At 33.2% G+C, this 26,594-nt stretch overlaps 1 protein-coding gene across 2 annotated transcripts; it reads left to right on the top strand.

Moving 5' to 3' along the window:
• The first annotated feature begins 360 nt into the window (after nt 1–360).
• LOC144442237 (choline-phosphate cytidylyltransferase A-like) lies at nt 361–26,004 on the top strand. Of its 2 annotated transcripts, none has more exons than XM_078131518.1 (7): nt 361–523; nt 15,814–15,925; nt 16,101–16,211; nt 17,684–17,835; nt 18,940–19,161; nt 21,406–21,594; nt 22,285–26,004. In XM_078131518.1, exons 1-7 carry the CDS (start codon nt 416–418, stop codon nt 22,441–22,443), a joined length of 1,053 nt encoding a protein of 350 aa, XP_077987644.1. In that variant the 5' UTR covers nt 361–415; the 3' UTR covers nt 22,444–26,004. The 2 variants fall into 2 exon arrangements, with proteins under 2 accessions (XP_077987644.1, XP_077987642.1); XM_078131516.1 differs by lacking the exon at nt 361–523 and adding an exon at nt 5,514–5,714.
• Nucleotides 26,005–26,594: the final 590 nt, after the last annotated feature.

The following is a 26,594-nucleotide window of genomic DNA, read 5'->3' as shown; positions in this document are numbered from 1 at the left end:
ACCATAATAAACATGATGCATATGGTTTTGATTGACAACAATAAAAAATTATGTGTAAATAACAATTCCTTTTGTTATATAAATACAAGACCTCTAGTAGTTTGAAAATGTCATATTTCTAGTCTGGTATTGAGTCATTTTGATAGAGATCTTAAGATTTAATAAAGGTTAGCACTAGACTATTTTTTTCTTAATAACTCAAATGATGTTTCGTACTTTTTCACTATTTTTACAAATTTGTATAAATTTCCATTTGACAGGAAAATCTCCAAATGCTGATGCTTCTCTGAGAGTGGGTACTGAACAACAACAACAGCAACAACAACAACAACAACAACAACAAAAGCAGACAGACTTCCAGTTATTGTGAGAATCAATAAATTAAGTAATTTAAAGGTACTATTCAGAAAACGAGATGTCTGAAAACCATCACAGGAGTAGAAAAAGGAAAGCAACATCTGGTGAAGTTAATTCAACAGCAGCTGATGCAAATATTCCAATAAAAATCAGAAAACTTCGAGAGGTAAGACAATAAATTTGTGCAATATTATCGTCTTGATTTTTCTGTGTTTTTCTTCTCGCAATTGTGTGTTGATTTCTAAGACTGTGTTATGATGATCATTGGTCACAGTAACCTGTGGGTTGTGATTATATATTGAGTGTTGATTTCTAGGACTGCTTCTCAGTGTTACAAGGGAGTACTGTGTTATGATGACCATTGGTCACAGTAACCTGTGGGTTGTGATTATATCTCGTGTTGATTTCTAAGACTGATTCTCAAGTGTTACAACTGTGTATCGGGTTGTTATGGTGACCATTGGTCACAGCAACCTGTGGGTTGTGATTGTATAAATACTCGTTTCATAGTAGTGAACACAACATAGTATGATTGTAGATGGTTTTTTAGACATTCCCGTCTACTGAGTAAGCTTGATATTAGATAGACTGTACAAGATATGCCGTGTCGTTCTGCCCTCACCGGCTTCTTCTCTCTGATGTGGATTTGACTGATGTGTGAGTGCACCCTGTTATGAAGTACCTTACAGACTAGCTGTTAGAGTAAGTTAAAATTGCTGCGTATATAAGCCCACATGATGTAACTGTGTTATATGCTTTTCTGAGAATAGAGCTGAGGCATGCAATGTAACACACACACACACACACACACACACACACACACACACACACACACACACACACACACACACACACACACACACACACACACACACACGCATGCATGCATGCACACACACACACAGTGACACACACACACACACACACACAAACATACAAACATACACACACAATGTTTAACTTCCGAAAAGTAAACCACAAACTTCACTTGTCCAGTGAAAAAAGAACGTAGACTTGAATATGTTGGTTCTGAGTCTGACAGGTATGTCAACAAAATCAGAGTTTTAGACATACTACATGTATTGTACAGCCCATTTCAAATTACCGTTCACCTGCTCTATTTGATAAAGTCACACAGAAACCAATTAAAAACTGTATATTCTACACTAACATAGCAAGATCTCAAGTTTTTGCTACATTTTGTCTATTATAAAATAAACCATTTTAATGTACTGCAACCAGATGCAGACAGGCTGGTGCCAGTGTTTTGACATCTGACACTTTAGTTCATTTAAAGTTAGACAAATTGTAGCAAGAAATTGTAGTCATTCAATCTTGCTGTCTTAAAGTGTAGCATGTCCAGTTTCTTATTGGTTTCTGTGTGGTGAACAGTAGCTGCAATAATTGTAGCATTTGATGTGATTTTGAGGGCTTTTTCATCTGTTTTTGTGCCTTTTTTCGTTCTGACGTTTAACCCGAATCAAACGCTACAATTCCTCTAATGCAAATGCAAATAGACGGAAGTGATTCAGATCTGAATCGCAAAGTTGGGCAGACTTTTCTACTAAATTACGCCTTATCTGGCAAAATATCGGACATTTCCTAACGCCAACATTAATTACGGAGTCTTCAAGACCAAAGAAGTGTTCAGAGGTACCCCAGTTCCGTCAAAATTGGCAAATGTAGCAAGGCATGCAGCAGTTTGAAACGGGTAGTACGTTGACCCCCTCGCTCACGTTTTCAATGTGGTCTCGTCTATTTGCATTTGCATTAGAGGAATTGTAGCGTTTGATTCGGGTTAAACGTCAGAACGAAAAAAGGCACAAAAACAGACGAAAAAGCCCTCAAAATCACATCAAACGCTATAATTATTGCAGCTAGGTGAACAGTAACTTAAAACAACCTGTATATTGGAAGACCATACATTAACACACACATTGACGTAATTTTTTTTTCAATTCAGGAATTGAGTGTTCACGTGGGTGTTCATAAATCAAAATTAAAAGATTTTGTTGACTATGTTGCATTGCATAAATATTATATATAATCATATTATGAAAACACATTTTGGATTTAAATTTTATTGCAAATATATTAAATACAAATTGCATTTGAATAATAATGTAAAAATATATTTAGGTTTTGACATCTAAGAGTAAATATGATCACTAGGCAAACGTATCATATAATTCTACAACCATCAATTATTTTAGTATTGTATTATAATTTGTATTGTCTAAATATTATATATAAATTGCGTATTATGAAAACATATTTAGATTCTAATATCTAAGAGTAAATATGATCATGATATGAATATATGGAATACAAAATACATATGAATTATGATGTAAAAAGATATTCAGGTTTTGATGTCTGAGAGCAAATATGATCACCATGCAAATGTATCATATAATTTTACCACCATCAATCACTTTTATAAATAAACCATAGAACCTGTCAACAGCTGTGAATAGGTTTTTTGAATTTATAAGTGAAGTCTTTCTATTGTACAGTAACATGTGACCACCTCGCTAGACGACAAACAAGTAGATTACGCTGTGTAAGTGAAATAAAATAGTCTTTTAAATACACAAAGGGTTGTACAGTGTATTTGCTATTAAGTTTGGTGAACCCAGGTAGCAGAAAGGGGAAATGAAACAGGCGTAGTTTCCAATACACCGTACTATAATTTAGTGGGGATCCCTGGTAAAAAGACAGGGGGGAACTTAGGTAGATTTTTACCTGCTTATCACCTTTTCATAAAACACTATTGAATTTATAGTCGTTTGAAATGTTTTCATGGAAATAAAGGAACTGTCTGCTATTCTAGCTAGTAAATTATCTATCAGCCTGGAGGTTAGAATTATAATTGCTGTATTCAAGTAAAGAAAATTTCATGTGGATTTATCAAAATCAGGGTAATTTGAAAGAATTCTATGCCTTTATTTTGTATAGGTACATTATGGTTGTCATTCGTGTCTCATTACCGCTGGAATAAGTGTCTGCCTCTTTCTGTATGTATCATTTGACATTTCAGATATAATAATTTAGTGAAATTATTATCCGAATGTGACAGACATGTATGTAAATGAAATTTGAACACGTACACATTCACTTGTAGTGTTACTTTATTTGATTAATTATTCATATGTTTTAAAAATATGTTTTAGTTTAGTCATACCTAGTTATTTAAAACACATAACATTGAGTTTATAATAGTGTTTGTTCTTTAATACATGTACTGTTTAGAACTTTGTAAGGGACAAGTTATTACCGCATAATGTCACAAAAGCTCAACAATTCATTTAGGTCAAACCCTTACCTTTTCCCCCCTAAACGAATGCTCACAAGTGTGACATTAAACATTTATATATGATGTAAACTATGATGAAAACTGTAGCGACCATGTACCAGACCACTAGTAGTAGTACAATCAATGTAATGTAAAAGTTCATTGATTGTAAACACATTAAAATACTATCGCAAATCCAGCACTCTATATCACATTAGAACTAATTTTTTTATCAACTTATCAACATCTCAGTAGTAAATACAACATCTATTATGATTGAAGGAGTGAAAGTTTTCCATCAAAATTTGGTTAGAAGTGTGAAAATGAAGTTCAGCAATTGCAGTGATGCCAGACCCCCTTCCCCCATAACAAACAAAGTTCACTTCTTGCACTTGTGTGACATTGTGCAATTGTCTCTAAGAGATAGGAAGTGCAATGAAACTCCAATTTCAACATTGAGTTTTTATTACCCATATATTAAAGAATTAAAATTTTTACAATTTGAACTATAAAGTAGACAAAAGTTGATTATTGGGAGTTTTGGGCTCAATTAACCAATATAACACAATAATATGGTGTGTACGTCTATACTGGCTCACCCTGATCATACTTGATTGTTGAATATCTAAATTTCACTGTAAGCTGTTCCTATCCATATTACCAAGTTCTTTGATTCTGTTGTTAACTGATTTTCGATTTTGTAGTAAATCTCATCAAAAATCATTTTTATCAAAATTTTATGTCAGAAAGAAACAGGAAAAACATTAGCAAATATGGTGAAAGAGAATTTGAAAGGCAAATAAAGTATCAACAGTTTTGGAAAAAATTATACATTTGTTTAAAATTTGCATAAATTAAACTAAGAAATTTGCATACACGTGGAAATTGTACTGGTACTGACCTTGAATGGAATGATTAGAAAGTTTATTGTGTATGCTGGCACTTCATCCAGATGGTCAGTGATTCTCAAGTCTTTCTTGCATATTTTTGCATATAGTATAGCTAATTAGCATATTGATATACATACAGATGTACAAATAAGTCCTAATGGTTGTTAAATGAAAACCCAGAAAAACTGGGAAAAAAATGTTATGTGAAATCTCATAAGTTTCATTTAAACTATCAGTATTTTAGTTCAAGTTTAGAGACTAACACATGAAAATTGTAATTTTTATTTGTGTAATTGTAAATGAAAAAAAAAAACCTTCAAAAAAAAAAATAAGCAAGAAAATCTAGCTGCTCTGTTATTTCCTCACTCAAATTTACAAATATTGAATATCGCAGTTTTGTTATTTTTTTTTAAATAAAAGAGTCGGACTCATCGTTTGTTGAATTGTAATCTATTAAATATTAGCACTTGTAGATCAAAATATTTGAGAAATTTTGAAATTTTTGAATATTTGGGTTGAAGTGTATCAGATTATTATTCAATAGCCTAACATATCATGTAAGAAAATTCTTGAATGAAAATATTTGACATGATGACAGAGAAAATCAAAATAGTGAATACTTAGGTGATTTGCATATGTAAATAGCGAAGTGTGCATTGATGCATGTCATTATAATATAAATAGAGAGACAGTCTGTTATGCTAATGACTTCAAGGCAAGGACTTATGTTTTAATTTTGTCATCAGTTTGAAACCGTACTATAATTACTGATCCAAAGAGCTGTTCATGAAACACCTGAAGTGATATTATGAATGAGACATGCATATAAAACATAATCTGAGTCTTATCATCAAATTGTGTTCAATTTCATTTTTTTTTTTAAATAAGAAAAAATTAACATGTCAGAAATATTTGAGTAGATAGTCATGAATAATTCATACATCAGCTGATTTGGAGACAGGAAAAGGAAAGGTAGCCATTAGTGGCGGTGAAGTCATGTCTTTGAGTACTGTGTAGTTACATGATGTAGTGGGGTATATGAACCGTGACCAGTGATGGCAGAGAACGGTGAAACTACCAAGGAGGAGGAGTGTACAGAATTAGATGATTCGGATAGCGAACCGTTCTATGAATGTTTTGATAAACCACCGTGGCCAGAACCTGATGAAAATGTAAGCAATTGTGTCTACTTCACAGTTATGTTTTGATAATAATAAGATTGACTAGTTTCAGTATCAGGTATACAACACCCATTCTAATTCAATATTAACAGCAAACTGACTCATGTTAGGTCAAATGCAGAATGGTGGCCTGCTTATACAATAGATACATATTGTATTCAAGCTAGGGAGTTTTGGCTAGGGATAGGGATAGGATTAAACTCCCTAGGATAACCTTTATTTGTATCTTTTGAAATGAGTGAACACTCTTCTACATATGTCCCTGTAATTCATGTTTTTAGAATGATAGAAATTAATTTTCATCATCACATTAAATAACTCAATGTAATGTAATAAAGTAGAAACCATAAACCAAGTGTTTGATACAGATGTTCCTAATACATTTGTAATTTGATTGAAGTCAGACAGTAGAAACCAGCTAGATTTCTTGGTTTTTAATACCTTTCCATTTCTTTGACATAGCGTCATTTGTTTTTATGTCATTCTAGGCACTCATCTCAAAACAAGCAAATACAAATAATTCTTATGTCACGTTATATAAATTGGATTGGATACCGGTACATATGACCTTTGACATCCTGAATAGCGAATGTGGGAAATTAATAGACATGTGACCTTTGCTACCTGTAAACACTGTGATTAGCATACAATGTATTTAGGTTTATCAAGGAGAAGTTTATTTACATGTGTGTATTTGTTTGTTTATTTGAGTATTATCTTATGATATTGATAAATGTCACTAAATGTCATTGTTACACGGTTTAAAATAGCAGATTATTCACTTTGGTTATTTAATTCTCTCATGTAGTCTGATGCTATCTGTGGCATGGGATCTCAAGATCTCTCTTTGTTTCGATACCAAATTAGCATCTCGACTACTTCTCAGTTTTGAAGAAGCTAAATAACGACAGATTGATAAATTGATAGTTAGGGATTGATGGTGGATTTGAGAACTGTGTTACTTCCATGATGATGTAGTGGGAATGAGTTGTTAGGGGTCGTGACTGGGTGATGACAGAGAATGGTGACATAACAGATGAGGAAGATAATTAGTAGTTTAATAGTGCAAATCAGAAAGCTATTTCTAACTTGTAGGCATAAAGTAATTTATGCAAAACATGTAACATTTTATTAAAAGGCAAAGTTATTGTCTTCAAGGTCAAAGTTTTCCTCAAGGTCAAATGATAACAACAACTCCTGAAATCTCTCTCCTTGTTATATCTTAACCATTGTACATGAAACATGATAGTTTTCAATTTCTACTTGAAAATTCTACAAATTTTTAAAAAAATTTGGTTGCAAAAGGCATGCCCAGCATATACATTTTTTTTCTTTTTCTTTTTTCATCTTTGAAACAACCAAAGTCTTGAATAAACGTTTGAAGTTTACAATATTTCCATATGTGAGATTAAGAAAATTCAAAAAAAGGGGAAAAGGTTTGGCCTCAGAACAATATTTCATATATTTCTTGGGTAATATTTTGATATTTTTATGGTACAATGACCTAATGGATGTATCAGTTAACAGGTGTCATCCACACTATTGAGGAGAAGTTATTTTTAATGTTGATATGAATATTTATTTTGCGTCGTTGCTGATTTGAATATAATGTAGGCACTGAATTCACGGTTTTATCAGGGGTCCGCACACCTACATTGTACATGTTACTATTAATAGATCAAATCATACCCTTACAAATTGTACCAACATCCCTCTGTAGATAGAATAATATACTGTGTGTGGACAGCGTTTTGCAATGGAAAGGAGTACATTGGAAATTCTGATGAAAAATGATGCTTTTAGAAACCACAGCGTTGGTTCATGAAGTCAGTCCTTGTGTCCCGAGCCCTTGTCGGGAGGATGTCGATAGGTGTCATTGTAACGGCCTACAGGCATCTGTTCTATCACATTATCCGGTGACTAAGGTAGTCCGTCCAAAAGTAAGCATTTATCAATACAACATTAGCTTATCATCTGTTAATATGTAGCTGGATATGATAAAATTATAAACTTGAGGTCAAATATGGCAAAATGTACTTGTTGTGTTATTATTGATTATCGTATTAATTAACGTATTCCCTAAATCTAGATAAATATGATAAAATGAAAGTAAACAACAACAAAGAAAACCAGGAAGCAATAATAACACAAAAAATGTAATGATAAAGTTGAAGATTGTTGACTTGCGTATTAATATATGACTGATGTCATCACAATCTAAATGTACTGTATAACTATAAGTTGATTCGGTACAATAATTTCTCTAGTTTTTCTCAAGCTAACTTCACAGGTATAGGCTAGTATAATGGCCATATGGATGAGGATTGGGTATTTATTTTGGATTTTTAATTTATAAAACATCTTTAATGTATTTTTCTACTTGAAAAAAACAATTTGAAATAACACATACCAAGTCTTTGTAACTCAATAAATTGCAAAAAAAAAAAAAAGATGCAAAAAGTGTGAAACCTTTGTTATTGTATGTACAAACATTTGACAAATTTTTTAATATTTATTTAATATTTTGCTGAAAAACTAAAAACACAAAATAAGTAGTAACTAAAATGGCCTCTTTATACATAAACTATGCACAAGGCTGAGTAAAGTGGTAAAAATTGGTGTCTTTGGGAATGAAAGTAAAAATTGTAAAATTTTTACAGTGGCAAAAATATCTAGGTTTATGTAGTATTCAAGTTCTTTGGATTAACAGTACTAGCAGTAGTTAGTAATAATAATATTATTTTAAAAATGTCAAAATAACATGTTCATATACAGGTGTTGTACAAAATCTCTACTTGTTGTTTCATATGTTCAGCCTTATACATACTGTCATATAAGTACTGTTGATGTTTATTGTCCGTTGTTGAAGAGTTGACAGGTCAAAGGTCAACCAGCTGTATGATTCTGAGCTGTCTATCATGTATCAACAGAATGGTGTAATCAGACACAATAGAAGAGATAGTGTCTATGACTAAGTCTATGTGTTTGTGCTATGCTTTGGAAAAGATAGTGTCTATGACTAAGTCTATGTGTTTGTGCTATCCTTTGGAAACCGTGGTAGGTGGAAAGGTGATAAAACTAGCACTTGTGGTCAAAAAATGTAAATAATTGCTTGTTGGTCTATATGTGTAATTCTTGAAAATACATTAAAACAAAAATTGTATTTACTTAGATTTTTTGTTTTTTTGTTTGAAAGTGTCATTGTGTAAATGCTGCAGCCTTACACAAATGTCATACATTGAATATATAGGATATAGTTAAGAGATGAAAGTAGATTCCATTCCACTCAAAATTTATAGAATTATGGATTACAAACAGTGTATAGATGAAAGCAGTTTACATTTTATTGAAGGGTATGTTATTGTGTAATAGATAGGTATAAGGTATATGATATATGTAACCATACATACTGACAGATTGTGAATAATTTGAATGATTGCATACGTAGCCAGGAGTCCATAATTTATTTCAGACACCGTTACATAAATTTTAGGCAGCCATTTCTTGTCTCGCGGCAGATCTCACGACATCATGCGTGAGCCATTGCATCCATAGCAACCACTTGAGGGTGGTCAAGCTTAAAGTGTCAAACGCTTAGCAACACTATTGTTCTCAACGTCATCACACATGGCCACGGTGAAAGCTTGATCATGCAATGGTCACATGTTTGACAACCACTGTTGCTAGACATATTTGCATATCTCGCGAGATCTGCAATAAGACGTAAAACCCCTTGTCGTATGTATACATCACCTACATGCGTAAAGTGAACAAAATGAATTTAGTATGAAAATAATCAAATTATAGAAATTTAGCAGTACATGTCATATTCTTTCATGCTTTAATTATTCAAATCTGATTAAATTTGTGTAGTGAAAAAGTTCCAGTTTAATTTACTTATTGTATTTACATCTTATATGCTCTTAAACAGTGTTTTTGCTAAGTGTGTGTAGTCAGAGCCAGGAGTAAGTATAGTTCAAATCTAGTTAGGAAGTTCTCTATATTGATACATGTACCAGAGATTACTTGCACTAGTGCGTGCGTATATTAATTATATTTTCACTGCAGTGCAATACAAACAATATTCATGCAACTGGTACGTGATTCATTAGTGGCAATGAATGTAGTAATCGTAACTTGTATCGTATAGGAACTAGACTAGATTTGTCTCTCACTACCAAAATTATGGTACAGGGTATAAAAATCTATGCAGGTTTTACCTGATTTACTACCTCTGTTACCAGGGTTACGAACCCAAGTCATAGTACAGGGTATAAAAATCTAGGCAGGTTTTACCTGATTTACTACTTCTGTTACCAGGGTTACAAACCCAAGTCATAGTACAAGGTATAGAAATCTATACAGGTTTTACCAGATTTACCACCTCTGTTACCAGGGTTACAAACCCAAGTCATAGTACAAGGTAAAGAAATCTATGCAGGTTTTACCAGATTTACCACCTCTGTTACCAGGGTTACAAACCCAAGTCATAGTACAAGATATATAAATCTATGCAGGTTTTACCTGATTTACCACCTCTGTTACCAGGGTTACAAACCCAAGTCATAGTACAAGGTATAGAAATCTATGCAGGTTTTAGCTGATTTACTTCCTCTGTTACCAGGGTTACGAACCCAAGTCATAGTACAGGGTATAGAAATCTATGCAGGTTTTAGCTGATTTACCACCTCTGTTACCAGGGTTACGAACCCAAGTCATAGTACAGGGTATAGAAATCTATGCAGGTTTTACCTGATTTACCACCTCTGTTACCAGGGTTACGAACCCAAGTCATAGTACAGGGTATAGAAATCTATGCAGGTTTTACCTGATTTACCACCTCTGTTACCAGGTTACGAACCCAAGTCATAGTACAGGGTTACAAACCCAAGTCATAGTACAAGGTATAGAAATCTATGCAGGTTTTACCTGATTTACCACCTCTGTTACCAGGGTTACGAACCCAAGTCATAGTACAGGGTATAGAAACCCAAGTCATAGTAGAAGGTGTAGAAATCTATGCAGGTTTTACCTGATTTACTTCCTCTGTTACCAGGGCTCCCCAAACCCAACAAAAACATTATGAAGTGTTTGAGCTATATATTTAGGTGGTTACTGTCACCGTATTGAAACGCAAAAGAAGAAAAACCTTAAAAGACAAACAGGCCTATATAATATCCTGTTCGTGTTCATTCATTATTAGTCAAAATATTAATTCACATCCTTAAAATTAAATCATTACAGTCTAGAGTATTATCTAAAACCATCTACTGTAACAGAATAAAAAGATATTCTAATATCAGATATTGATATCATAATTAGATATTTTGGTTATTTGTATTAATATTTAATAATGAAGAGATTGATGGGGTATCCATAATTGCAAACCATATTTTAATTATACTTATTTTTAAATATTAATTTAAGAGATATTTGTAATTGTATCAAATTCTTGCTTTTGCCAAAGTTCATTATTTTGAGTCAGAAATTTGATCTCGTTGTTAATTTGGATAAGTGCCACAGTTTAAATGAATCATCTTATAGTGCATAATTTTGTTTGCAGTTGGCCAGACGTACTCAGGTTGATTAAAGAATTTGTGGTATTGCCAATATTAATTTTAGTCATTTACAAAAGTGAAATACACTATCAATCATCACTACAGTATGATGCAGGTTACCGTTCAGTGGCTCTGTTTGATACAACCACACAGAAACCAATAAGAAAATGCTATATTTTTTCTTGCTACATTTTGTCTAAATGAAATAAACTATTTGGACACACTGTAACTAGATGCAGACATGCAGGCACCAGTGTTTTGATGTCTGCATGGTGACAGGATAGTTCATTTCATTTTACACAAATGTAGTGCAGAAACTGAATTCATTCTAGACTTTCTATACAGTCCTCGGAGCTTCGCGACACTAAAATGGTTGTTTTGTATGTACCAATATCTACTGCATAATTGTACTTGAATATCCTTGTACTGTGTACCCTCATCAACCACATAGGACTAACCATTCATTGATGTGTTGCTGCAATGCTTCGTGTTATCGTAAAGCCCTGAGGACAGTCCTCGGGCTTCGCAGTAACACATTTATGTAGTAGATATCAATACATAACCCCCCCAAAAAAACATTATAGTGATGTGAAGCTCTGAGGACTGTAAGAATGTCTAAATTCATTCAATCTTGCTATCTTAAAGTGTAACATGTTGAGTTTCTTATTGGTTTGTTATGAAATGAACTAAAGTGTTACCATGCATCAAAACATTGGCATCTGTAAGTATGCATCTAGCTGTAAGAAGTTTCAATGGTTTATTTCATTTTAGACAAAATGTAGCAAGAAATTGCAATAGGTGTAACATGTGCAGTTGCTTATTGGGTTCTTCATGGTTGCATCATACAAAGCCAGTGAACACTAACATGAAATGAGCTGTGTGTGAGTTAGAAAATAACCAGTTAACACTAACATGAAATGGGCTGTAAGTGGGTTAAAAAATAACCAGTTAACACTAACATGAAATGGGCTGTAAGTGGGTTAGAAAATAACCAGTTAACACTAACATGAAATGGGCTGTATGTGGGTTAGAAAATACTCAGTTAACACTAAAATAAAATGGGCTGTATGTGGGTTAGAAAATAATCAGTTAACACTAACATGAAATAAGCTGTATGTGGGTTAAAAAATACTCAGTTAACACTAAAATAAAATGGGCTGTATGTGGGTTAGAAAATAATCAGTTAACACTAACATGACATAAGCTGTATGGGGGTTAGAAAATAATAAGTTAACACTAACATGACATAAGCTGTATGGGGGTTAAAAAATAATCAGTTAAATCACAATTATTTTCTTTTATTAAAATCATATAAGAGCACTTTGCTTATAAAAGCTGTTTATAAATTCTTTTCATGCATTTTAGAGTAGAGCTTTTGTAAATGTTTTTACTGTATTTAAATAGCAAATTTGTAGTTGTTGTTGTTGTTGTTGTAGTTGTTTATTTACATTAACTTTACCCTTTGGTGAAGGTACACTAGGTTTGTTTATTAACTTCACTATCTGTCCATACACCATACATGATACATAGAAATAAGGCCACATTGATAGCCAGGTTCAATGTCCAATTTTTGAGAGGTCAACAGACAGTCACAGGTAATGACACTGATATTGTTATCTGCTTTTAGCAAGCTATAATCTGATGTACAAGGCCTCTAGCCAAACATGTTGCTGAATGATTCAAAAGTTGAGGTTCAGTAACCATTGTAAAATTGACTATTTGTAATAGGTTTGTTTGCTTTTACAACTTTCCTTGGTTTAAAGTATTGCATGTTGTTTTCCTCATAATTGTGTATATTTTATCGATCACTTCATCAATCAATCAATCAATTAATCAATTAATCAATCAATCAAACAATCAATCAATCAATCAATCAATTAAAAGAATGTCTTTGTTGTCAGATTCCAGCAATATCAGCCGTGATAATTTATTACAAATTAATCTCACCTTAATTAGATATACAAAATCAACCAACCAATCAACCAACCAACCAACCAACCAATTTTATCATGGCTTCCTACTTGAAGAATCAATGTGAAACAACATAGACCAAGTCCTTGTTTGTAACTCAATAAATTGTAAAACATTAATAAATGTTTAAAATCTTTGTTATTGTACGTACAATAACAAACTTTTTACACAAATTTTAGCTTTTTGCAATGTATTGAGCTACAAACACAGACTTGGTCTATGTTGTTTCACATTGATTTCTCAAGTAGGAAACCAGATAAAATTGTTTTATAAATTAAAAATCCAAAATAAATACCCCAATCCTCATCCATATGGCCACTTTAACAGCAAACAGTTTAAAAAATCACTTTTATATTGTTTTATACTTAAATCCTTAAAAAACAATGATAAATCTACTTGAAAATGAACAAAGCCAAGTCAGAAGTACCATCTGTGTTCTACATGATGCATCCTGCAATCAGTAAATCAACTAGTAATTTATGAAATACATATATACAAGCTGGCACGCTATCAAGTTCACAGTTATTGTAAAGATTGTAAATATAGGCACACAGTGATGCTTTAAATCCACACTGCTTGTGTACCAGCCGTTCATGGACAACATATGGTTTATAATCACCATTTAAATCTATGAATGGATGTATATTTATTTCATCATTGTACTATTATCCATTGTTTAGGATTTTAAGTTTATACAAAGTTTTTGAAATTTATGATGTATATTTTATGGCACTCATCACCATTGTTTAGCATTTATGGTATAAATGTCAGAATTTCACTTTGAATTTTGGAGTTTGTGATTTATGAAATAACGGTGTAAAACTGAGATATGGATATTAATCAACCAATGTATTCTAAGTATTTAATATCAATTATACGGTAATTACATTGAATTCATTGACAAAAATATTATATTTGCTGTATTTCTTTTCATAAATTTCACATTGATACATTTACAGATACAAATATGGCCAACCCAAATGTTGTTGTTGTGGGTTAGAATGATAAAAACTGGGATTTCTTGTGAGTCACCACATAGTAAGAGATATGGGAACACTAAATATTGGTGCGTCACTAGAACTTGTGTGTGTGAGTGGCACGTCAAATTGGCATAGAAGGCACACTGGTCATCACATAGTAAGAGATAGGGCCTAGGGGAACATCAAATTTTGGTGCGTCACTAGAAATTGTGTGTCAGTTGCGTGTCAAAATGGCTTAGAGGGCACACTGGTCACCACATAGTAAGAGATAGGGGAACATCAAATTTTGGTGCGTCACTGGAAACTGTGTGTGTCAGTGGTGTGTCAACTGTGGGCACACTGGCCACCACATAGTAAGAGATAGGGGAACACCTAATTTTGGTGCGTCATAAGAAATTGTGTGTGTCAGTGGCACGTCAAAATTGGCGTGGAGGGCACACTGATGTCAATAATGGAAGTAAAATATGTGAAATTTGGTTATTTTTTCATCTGAATTATTTTTATTCACCATATATCTATACATTTTGTGGGTAAATTGTTTTTATTTTCAGGAAATATTAATATTGATATTAATTGCAACTTTCAGTGCAATATGAAGTTTAAATTCATGAACTTAGACTGAACGTTTGCACAGATAGAATAGAATAGAATAGAATAGAATAGAACTTTATTGTCCATTTACGGAAATTTTCCTTTCACTTCACCAAAATATAAAAGGCACATTAAAATACATATACACACTAAAATAGTTACAGTAACACAAACACAGTTACAAACCTCCAATAAAAGTATTCTTCGAATTCAGTGTAGATCATTTAAAACAAAATTGTCAGAAGCTTAAAATCACAGGTCTGAGTTCAGTATGCTTATTGCACTTGGTATAAATGATTTTTTAAAATGTTCTTATGAGTTAAAGGTACGCTATATCGTCTTCCTGAAGGAAACAAATCGACTGCGAGTACAAAGGATGTGCGGTATCACTAACAATTGCTTGGGCTTTCCTGCGGACGGAGAGTTTGTAGAGGTCATAGAGCTGACTCTGTTTTTTACCAATTATTTTCCCGGCCAAATTTACAACTCGTGTGTTTTCATCATATGATTGAAATATTGCTTACAGTGTAAGGCTACATGTACAATGAAATGTGATTGAGTAATGAAATATTCAAATTGTATTAACTGCTGTTTCTAAGTTAAACTTAATAATCTGCAATGTCAGGAAAACCATGCAACTATTAAACTGAAAATCACAAATAGAGCAAAAAATTTGAAAATATATTGTTCATGGTTCGTAGAGTCAAATTGGCAGTGAAATGTTGATTTGGCTCGGTAGATTGGAAAACTGATTGCTACGTTAATCGTCAATGGATTGAAATTTTGTAGTTGATTCAAATTACTGTAATTCCATACGGACTACATTTCACTTCAAAAAATGTTGTTGTTAATATTTGAATAATCATACATACTTTTTGTTTTTTCTTGTCTGCATCGACTAAATAACTCAAGTTCAGAAAACATCATAATTGCTTTCATATATCAGAAATTTATGTAATTATGTAATTTTTATTTCTTTTCTGTCGACAGACTTTATATAAACCAGCCTACTTTTCGACATCAGACGAGGCAGAGAAGGAGAAGACTGATTATGACTTTACTCCTGTCACAATAGACCAAGCTAGGGCTGGTAACGTAACTAGTAAGTACCTGAAACCCCCACCCCCATTATGACTTTTAAGATATCTGGTACAAAACAAAATTCTCAAAACTTGTCATAATAACAACATAAATCTAGTACAAGGTCTTGATGATGGTGACGAAATTACCTTAATTCTATTGTCATTTCTTTATCAATCCTATTGTTTCCTTTACAGGACCAGTAAGAGTGTATGCTGATGGTATATTTGATATGTTCCATGCTGGACATGCAAGGGCATTAATGCAAGCTAAGAATGTCTTCCCTAACGTCTATCTACTAGTAGGTGGTAAGTACATTAGATTATTAATAGCCGAGAGAGAGAGAGACAGGGAGGGAGGGAGGGAGGGACAGACAGAAAGACAGACAGAGGGGGAAGGGGTGCAAACTTTCAAACAAACAACAAAACAGCCACAAATGTGTACTATTGGAATAGATGAACAAATGAGAGATATATGTGTCAAAGTTATGAGTAAACCGTACTGAAGATGATATATTGAACAGACAAACAGGTCGACCTGACCTGTCTTTAGTGGTTTCTGTGTGTCACATTTGAAATCAGCTTTCCATAGCCTTGGGAATACAATAAGATGTTAATGATCAAATCTGACAATGATCCATCATTTGTATCAAGTGTCTGAGTTGAAATAGACAATAGAAAATGACAAGTAATTTATTAATAACACCAGCTGGCACACAACTTACTAATTCATTGTCAAATGTATTGTTACTGGTTTGACATTTCAAGTAGTGTCAGACGTGATGGTGAAAATCAATAAATGAAATGGTAAATTCACTGTGTCATGTTTATGGGTGCTTGAATGAGGGTCTACAAGAAAACAATTGGTGAAAATAAGTTCAACTATGTATAAATATACCATAATAAGAGTTATATGTAAGCTTTGGAAATTCCTTTGTCTGTAGATGTGACAGATCTTACTTGCCAAACATGGGGACGTACACACTGTATTTTTGTATTCATGTACATCAAACCAAACACTGACAAAAAGCTATTTGCCACAAAAGAACTGTTGCTGAAGCAGGCAATGAAAGTCACTGTGTAGGCATACCCTTAGTATATTAGTACATACTGGGTATTATTTTTCTCAGCTCTCTTTCCCGAAGGTTCACAGTCAAGTGTCCATGGTCATTCCTATGTTTACTTAGTGTTTACAGTCCCTATTCTTGTTGACAGGGTCAATTTTTGTTTTTATATTAATAATAAACTTACTGTACAAAAGTATTTTAAGATATAATGTACACAAAAATAACTGACTATCAAACGTGGTGCAGAGGTCAATCATCACTGGAAAGGTCATTTCCAATACTCTCTTTTGTAACATGATCGAAATTCTCAGAAAATTGATATCTCATCGATTCATTTTCTACAGAGTTGAAAGAGATACATTACATTTATCTAACCTAAAGTTTACACTTTTGCATAAACTTTATCTTGTTATTTTGTGTTAACTATTATTACTCTAGTTGATCTATTTACTGGTTTGTTTTAACACCAAACATTTATTGCAGACAATCCAATGAAGAAATGTAGTTTTCTTTATAATGGATGCAATAAATATTCTATTCTATTCTATTCTATTATATTCTATTCTATTCTATTCAATTCTATTCTATTTTATTCTATTCTATTCTGTTTATTCATTTGATAATTTCTAGAGACAGTGAGCAAAAATGTAAAAGTCATCTCAGATACTGCGAGTGTGATAATTTGCTCATAAATTAACCATGACTTTTGTTTAGTTTGCAGTGATGAACTAACACATCGTCTAAAGGGTAACACAGTAATGAACGAATGGGAACGCTATGAAGCTTTACGACATTGTCGATACGTCGATGAAGTTATAGCTGATGCTCCATGGACTATTACACCAGATTATCTAGAAAAACATAAGGTACACTACATATATTTTGTGCATGTACTTGGTATTGAATACACAGTACAAGGTCATTTAGTATTCATTTAGAATTGAAATCAGGGCTTGAATTTAACTTTTGAGCTTGGTTGTTAAATTTCTCCATGTGAACTATTTCAGCTACAATTTTCCATTGATGTCCATTGGTGTAACCGACAGTCTACTACATTATGAATTTGGTTATCAAGATACAATGTTTTAGTAATCTATATGCCCTGGACTACACATGTACTAATAATTTCAAGCCCTGTAAATCACGAAACCTGAAACAATACGTGTTCTTGCTCGACAGAAATCTTACTAACATTGCTACATTTTATCATCTGCCTCAACAACAATCTCTGTTGGTAAGATTTTGTATTGAACCAGAAGATAAAAATGTAGCCAGAAAATGTTTGTTTCAGTTGTCATGATTTTAATTTCATTTGACATTGTAGATATGGTGATGAAATTATTATATTAGGGCCCTGGCTGAGTGTTCACCCATGGCAAGGACTGTCACTGAACAATGAATGTGGAACAAGTGTCAATTCAATAGTGTTTCTCAGCAGTCATAATAATATATAGTATTAATAAAAGCACTTGTAAAGAACCCATATATCCTAAAAGTCCATAAGCACTGAACACTACAAAAGCGATAAAAACTACCTTAGTGGAAAACATTCTAAAAAGAGTCACAAAGGTCACTGACAGTAAAAGAGTTGCATGTAATAAAAAGTCACTAATGGTAAACAAGAATCACTGGTAAAAGGTCATTTTAAAGAGTCACCTGTAGTAAAACACAAAATGATAAAAAAGTCACTTGTAGTAAAAGAGTTACTTGGAATAAAAAAAACCTGTGATAGAAAAAAAATCACTATAAAAGTCACTTATGTTAAAAAATACTTTGCTAAAAAGGTGAGTCTTAACTTTAGATTGAAAACACAATAGTTCATCACACTGTCTGATAGATCAAAGATACTTTAGGTGATTTTAAGTGAAATTATGAAATGACTTTCCAGAACCCAAAGTTTACATAAGTTTCCTGTGGGGATGTTCCCTTTGAAGAAATAAATGATAATTTTTGATATTTGTTTGTTTCAGATTGATTTTGTTGCCCATGACGATCTTCCATATGTGTCTAAGGATTCGGACGACATCTACAAAGACATCAAGGCTGCTGGTAAATTTGTAGCCACACAGAGAACGGAAGGTATCTCAACATCAGACCTTATAGCTAGGATTGTGAAAGACTATGACAAATATGTCAGAAGGAACCTAAGAAGAGGCTACACAGCCAAGGAACTTAATGTGGGATTTATTAACGTGAGTTTTATTTTCGTATTTGCATGGTCACCATGACTACGAATGATTAATTGACTGGTTATTCCATATGATCAACATAGCGATACACAGCAGTAGAAAGTAAGCTATGCAGAATCTAAAGTCGGGACGGATACAATTGTTGCTTGTGTCTTTCTTACAGAGGGTGGTTTATTTATTAATTTAAAATTAAAACAAGGACTACTTGATATACAGCGTATCCCTGTCTAACTTTTGACAGACAAAATAAAATCATGCATTGTATCATGACTGTACACATGTGAAGTATACATTCAGACACATGTAGCAATTGTTACTATAATTAATCAACTAGAGATAGGCTTGAATGCAACACCAATAGGGAACTTGCAAACCCGCCATGTTGAATGTTGCATCATGGGAAATGTGATATTAAATACCGCCCAATTAGCATCGTAACAATAATGTTACATTGTTTGTAACCACGAATGATCAATTCATTGACCATTGCGAGAGGTTTATTTTATCGGTAGCGCCAGATTAGGCATTACAATAACCACAGATAATACCATAGTCCTTTGCGTCTGAGCATGCTCAGTCTGGATTGCAAGTTCCCTATTGTATTCCAGTGTATATGAATCCCTCAACGATTGTATCCATTCTGACTTTTGTTCCTGGACAGCTTCTGCTGTAAGTGTAAGACAAAAACAACCTATTATTGACATTGTCACATGAAGTAGGCCTAAATTAGTCAGGAATCCGATTGGGATACAAATTTATTGGGATAAAGTGTTGTGGATAAATGAATGACTTTTGAACTCTCTGGCATATGTAACTATGACATGGTGTGTGTGAAAACATGTATATGCATACTTTGTACTCTCAAAGACCTCCAAACAAGCCAGGGGTATGTCAGACATAGGTCATCCAGGGTAATTTTTCAATCCATGTGTTTGAAAATTACAAGAGTATTTCATCTGAAATAATTTATCTGTTTTATCCTGATCCAAATAAATAGAGAAAGTATGTTGTATATTTTTATCCTGATTGGGTCAAACATTTAATTCTGATTGGGAGATATTCCTGATTGTAAATGTATTGCATGAATCAAAATTAATAGTTATACCTTGAAAGATTCTGAGAATTGTAGAAGTCTAATTAGAGACAAATTGTTAGCTGACACAGTGAAACTTTCAGAAAGATGATATATGGACCTCAGAAAACCTAGCAGGCTATCAAATATAATCACTTTGGAAAGGTAAATTTGAAATGATCATAGTTCTTTGATCCATCTATCACAGCCCTCGGTCATGAAGCAGTATTGATTAATGTCTCAGAAACTGGCAGAATAATTAAATATTATTCCCCGATATTTGTCTTCATTCATTCAGTTGAGGAAAATATGAATGACCCAAGGGGACATTGTGTATATGAGTCACTAGACAAGTAGTGACAAGGTCACAAGTATTTTTCTGCAGAATGAAATAAAATATTGAGGAATAATATAATTATACCTCCTAAAGCATAATTTATGAAAAAAGCGAGAAAATAATGGCAAATTGGATTTGGAATGTTTTGACTCATATTTCGAACACTGTAAAACCAGTGATGTAAGTACAGGTTGTCGTGATGTAGAACGACCAGAGTATATAATCTATATTTTCTGTTCAAGTACAATAACTTGGCTTGAGTATTGTATATTAGATTAGATTAGATTAGATTAGATAAGATATAACTTTACTATAACCATAAAGAAAATTAACAATTCTATTTGGTTACATAAGTGTACTAGAGATATTAAAGAAAGAACACTACATTGAAATAGGCTAATGTTATAAGTATATTAAAATTGATAGTAATTGGCCTTTCCAAAATTTGCCATGGTGGCGCTCTACTTCCTGTCTGTGTGTACCTTGGGGGTAGACATTGTACAGGTTACTCAGTTAATCATAGAGCACTGCTGCTTTCCTCGATGTTTGAACAATATGAAAAACGTCCCTGATTTACACTTCTACAAAATGCCAAGGAACAGAGCTCTTAAGAAACAATACTATGGGGTGATGATACCCCCAATTTGAGCGAGGGCGCTGTATCCTCAATTAATAGGCCATTGCAGTCTGCAATGGCCTATTAATACCCATGGTCTCTGTTCATGATCTCTCAGATTTGTTTGATGTAAATGACTTTTTTCTACCATTATACCATTTCAGAAACCATACTACATACTACATGGGTATTTTAATGACGTTCTTGTGCTTTTTTTCACAGGAAAAGAAATTCCTGTTTCAAGACAGGTATGATAAAGTGAAGGAGAAAGTAAAATCAGTTGAAACCAAATCTAAAGAATTAGTCAGTAAATTTGAAGACAAGGGTATTGAACTGTTCCAGAGATGGGACGAGAGATCAAGAGAATTTATTGGCAATTTTCTGGACCTGTTCGGTAGAGAGGGTACTTTGGTAAGTGTGAGATATTTAGTTTATTATAGTATTATAGACTACTAGTATTTCTTAGATATATTAAAGTGTATTGGTAGTTGACGGAGCGTTATTTTGAGAGAAAGAAGTACATAATTTGATGAGCTAGTTAGTATTTCTTGGTGCAAAGTGAAGTTAAATTTATAAATTGAATGTTTGCATAGATAGGCTCTCATCATGCTAAGTACACTATTCTGTTATTTTGATGAGAAAACTATATGTAATTTGATATTGACAAATGTACTGATTTGTCTATGACAATTATTATTGACCTGTTTTAGTATAATTTCTTTAATATCTGATGTAAACAGTCAAAAACAGCTTGAATCAATTTCTTGAATCCCAGCTTGCCCATAGACTTCACTATCTGGCCGGCCAGCTAGACAGAGCTAAGTCCCACGTTTACATATTAGGTTTACATGTAAGCTCCAATTGAATTTAGCAATGTGACAGCTTTATGGGATGATTTCAAATTTAGGACTCACTATTGTGCTGACAGGTTTTTGAGCTTTGAGCTTGAGTGTTCTTGTGAACAACAGTTGCAAGTCAGATAACCAAGTCTCCGAGATAAACTTGATCCTTCTTGTACTCAACTTGTTGCAGTTAATTAATGATTTCAATTTCTTTGAAAGTTTCAATTCATGTAGTAACATCTGTTTGGTTTGTTTCCAGAATCAAATGTGGCAAGGCGGGAAAGATAAAATCAAACAGGCCGTGTCTCCAACTTCCAGTCCTCCATCGTCACCTCCATTGTCAAGGTCATCATCATCATCTGGTGCAATGGCATTACCACATGGGTGGGATGATGATGACGATGATGAAGAAAATTGAAATAATTCAGATTTTAAGGTAGAGTGCATCTCGGGAACCAATGTCTTAGAAAATCAATGTTCTTAAAAATCTCTCCAAATTTTTTGTTATGAAAACTTGTTCCTGATCCATTTAAAAGTAATTAAAGAAATTTAGAGGTTCGTTGTCTTGTTTTCAAGGAAATCAACAATATTTTATATTCCCATAGAGTTAATACAATCTTTGGTGGCCATATTGGATTCTTAAATATTTGGTGGCCATATTGGATTCTAAAATATTTGGCGGCCATATTGGATTCTAAAATGGCTCAACTTTGAGATCAATTTGACCTCTGTTTCAAATATTTGCATGGTGACCCACAGTTTTCCCAATATTTTAACTAAGGATAAAGGTTCTCTTGAGCAAAGTGACAGGAAAAGTTTAAAACGTTATTCCCGAGGTGCATATACTATGTAAAAAAAACCTGCCAAAGAAATATTATCATGTACATGTAATTAAAGATAGTGTATTTTATGGAACTTAGACAAACAGGGAAAAACATACAAAGGGAAAATATTTTATGAATGTATGTGGTTGACCTGCTAGTATCTCATACAATTTAGGTTTGCCTTGATATCTATAATACTTTTACACAATATTAGGAGATTTTTTCTTATACATGTATAAAAGGTAACATCACTGCAGAAAATAGGGATGTTTTTCATAAAATTTTGGTTCATGGGAGTAATTTTGTGATATTACATCACATGTATTATGGGCAATTGCCAAGGAATAGAATTGAAACTTGTTCCTCATGCATTGTTCAGTGGAGGTCCTTGCCATTGACACGCATTGCATCATGGGAGTCAGGAAACAGTGCATGTATAATTATAGCTGACCATAGATAATTATGACTCCTAAGTTCTCATGATCTTAAAAGAAGCAATCATGAATATTCATGTTCTCCTATTACATAGCATATCTACTGACTCCCATGATGCATTGCGTCCATGGCAAGGACCTCAACTTAACAATGAATGAGGAACAAAGTGTTTCTCGGTAACCGCATGTAATGTAAATAATGCAAAATTATGAAATGACTCCAGAACCCAAAGTTTACATAAATTAAGTTACTTCCGAAAGGTTTATATTATGAATGTACACAATTTATGGAATTTAAAAATGCTTCTCCTTGTTACAAAACGAGCAAAAGAAAGTTTAAAATGGTGCTTTTTACACATATTTCAGATTCAAAATTATCTCTCCAAGACTTCCCTAGGTGCTTTTGTCATATTGCAGATTTTTTTTTAAAGTTTGACTAATCTCTTTCTTCCTGTTATCTGGAAGTGAACATACATACATGTCCTTTGATGGTTGTTTTAAGACAAAATCTATTAAAAAAACACAGTATGTAACTATCACATAAAGTGAACAAGCTGGAAAAGCAACTAGTAATGTATACATTTGTGGAAATACAAGGTGTATTTTTGAGTTTTTTATTTTCTCCGTAGCATGTTCTACTTTGTCTTTACATATAACGCTAAAATGCAATCTACCTTTCAAGCACCCTCAAGTGGGGAGTGTTAATGTATTCATGTAAGGGCCATCTAGAAAACAGCGCCCTCAGGTGGTGAGACTTAACATTATCATATTCACATGTCCATTTTAAAGGCATTTTATTTGCCTGGCTACATGTACATCCAAAGACCCTAAGCGTTCGTACTGCACTACATATCGAAATACACAGTATAAGCTGGTTACCAGAACCCTAGCTTTCACCTTTGACCTGTTATGAAAACTGTCAAGAGAGGGCGCTGTTGCTAGCCAGTTCTATATTCTCAAAATATAGAGCCTTCAAAACAGGGCAGTTACTTTAAGGGTCCTACACATTCCCCCTTTTTGTAGTTTTATTATAGCCTTCATAAATTACCTTCAGAGCAGCAATGTGTAAAATGATGCATGTTTCATATCATGTGTGATATTTAATTTTAACTTCTAATTTTGATAAGTTATTTTTCAACCAGAAATTTGTGATTCCTTTTTAAAAAATTTCATTTTATGAAGATAGGTGAAGACCAAAATTACTTTGCTATTTAAAAAATAATACAAAAGAATTTGCAGGTGAAGGATACTATTTCTGACAAAACTATGAAATAATATTATTTTACATTCTTTTTTGAATAGAAAAAAAAATGTAATAACTTTGTGGTATTAAAAGTATGTGCAAGTTGAAATGCAACTGTAAACTTACAAAACTTGAAATATCATTAGTATGCGAGTATTATTTCACATCATGGAAGGGTAACATCCTGAAAATTACAGCAGTATCCATTATTATTGTGTTTATTACTACCATGGAAAGTAAGCTATCAGATAAGTTCACCAGACACAGACTAAAACTATTGTAGCATGTGGTAGATTGCAGAAGTGTGTGAGAGCAAGGGCCAATAATTAGGATAGTGTAAACACTGGCAGTCCCCGGAAATGTACACTGGAAGATCATAGAATTCCAGAAAACTGAAAATTCTGCATGTGCCTTGGAATTCCAGAAAACTGAAAATTCTGCATGTGCCTTGCATTGGTTATGTGGATATAATCACTCTGTAATCAAGATAGTGTAAATACTGAGTGAGGCTGTCTGTGTAGCCACCCATAAGGAAAACTTGCTATCAGAGACACCACCCTGCTGTGAGTGTAATCATACATCAGCATCCATTTACACCCTGCGATGTTAGTGTTAGTTTGTGTCTGTTAGTTTGCCGATAGTTGACTTGCCACTGTTGTAACTGCTATTATTTTGAAATACATACAAATTCTTATACATGTATTGTACATAATCACAGCTGATCAAATTAGACATGTAGGAGAGCACCACTGCAGGAAATAAAAACATTTTTATAAAACACAGGTTCTGGAGTCTCATTTCATGATGTTTTATCACCTACAATTACTTGTGATTTCAGAGAAACATCAAGTTGATCTTGTGTCTTTACTATACAGGAGAGGGTCTATGCTTTATAAGGTATCTTTGAGATTGTTTTAATGTAATGCACTCTATAAGAAATAAAATATTGTTATTATTATCTTTGTTGTGGGCCAATGCATGATGGGAGTCAACAGAAATAACATATTCATGTTTGCACAATGAATATATAACCTGAGTGTTTATTCTATTCAGTGTAAAACATCTCTGAAATCCCAAGTAATTGTAGGTGATGTAAAATCATGAAATGACTCTCCAGATCCCATAGTTTATGTAAATTTGTGTGGTGTTCCCCTTCAAGTATGTTGTAATAAACAGATATCTCAAGGGACTTGATAAAATTTACATCAAAGCATGCCATATTATTAGATCTTGTACATCAGTACTTTAAAGTTAAAAGAAAGTTACGGAAAATACAAAATTATTTTGCTCAGTGTTAAATCTTGGCATGGGCATGAACAATTTGTAGATTTTTTTTTTGAAAAGTAAAGTTACTTTAAGATATTTATATGAATGGAAATTTTTCAAAAGGCAATATTTGAGAAATAGTCTCTCTCTAAATGTTCTTTGTAACTAATTCCAGCTGGATGTTTGGGGTTATAAATTGTGACTTGATATATTAAAGAGTTTCAGATTTCACATGCTGTGTTTGTCAGTGTTTTATTGGTAAGAGTCAATATTTTATAGTTCCCAAAAGGGAGGGGGGGGGGAACTGTTAGATATTATTCCCCAATATTTTTCTTCATTAGTCGAGGAAAATATGAGTGACCTAGGGGGTCCTTGTCACTACTTGTCTGGCAACTCATGGTGACAGACCCTTTAGGTCATGAGTATTTACTGGCTGAATGAAGAAAAATATTGGGGAAGAACATAATTATACCAGCGCCAGTAATATCAAAGAAAAATCGCGGAAAGTAATGGTAATTTTGAATGTTTTGACTCATATTTTGAACACAGCAGAACCAGTGACATAGACATGTATTATCATGACATAGACGCACATTGTTGTGATGTAGAATGACCAGAATATAATATTTAGTATTTTTTGTTGAACTTGTTTGTGTATGGTATGAGTCAATATTTTAGAGTTCCCCAAAGGGGGACTTATTAGATATTATTTCCCAGTATTTTTCTTTATTCAACTAAAGAAAATACTTGTGACCTAGGGGTCCTTGACAGACCCCTTAGATCACAAGTATTTTATTTGACT

The sequence above is a fragment of the Glandiceps talaboti genome, chromosome 11 (assembly GCF_964340395.1).
Source record: "Glandiceps talaboti chromosome 11, keGlaTala1.1, whole genome shotgun sequence".
NCBI classification, from domain to species: domain Eukaryota; kingdom Metazoa; phylum Hemichordata; class Enteropneusta; family Spengelidae; genus Glandiceps; species Glandiceps talaboti.
Note: the sequence above shows the minus strand (reverse complement) of the source record. Positions and strands in the feature narration are given on the sequence as shown.

Coding starts and splice junctions, on each gene's coding strand:
- LOC144442237 (XM_078131516.1), top strand. CDS start 5,598: ATGGCAGAGAACGGTGAAACTACCAAGGAGGAGGAGTGTACAGAATTA. Junction 5,715..15,813: donor GGCCAGAACCTGATGAAAAT/GTAAGCAATTGT, acceptor TTCTGTCGACAG/ACTTTATATAAACCAGCCTA. Junction 15,926..16,100: donor TAGGGCTGGTAACGTAACTA/GTAAGTACCTGA, acceptor TTTCCTTTACAG/GACCAGTAAGAGTGTATGCT.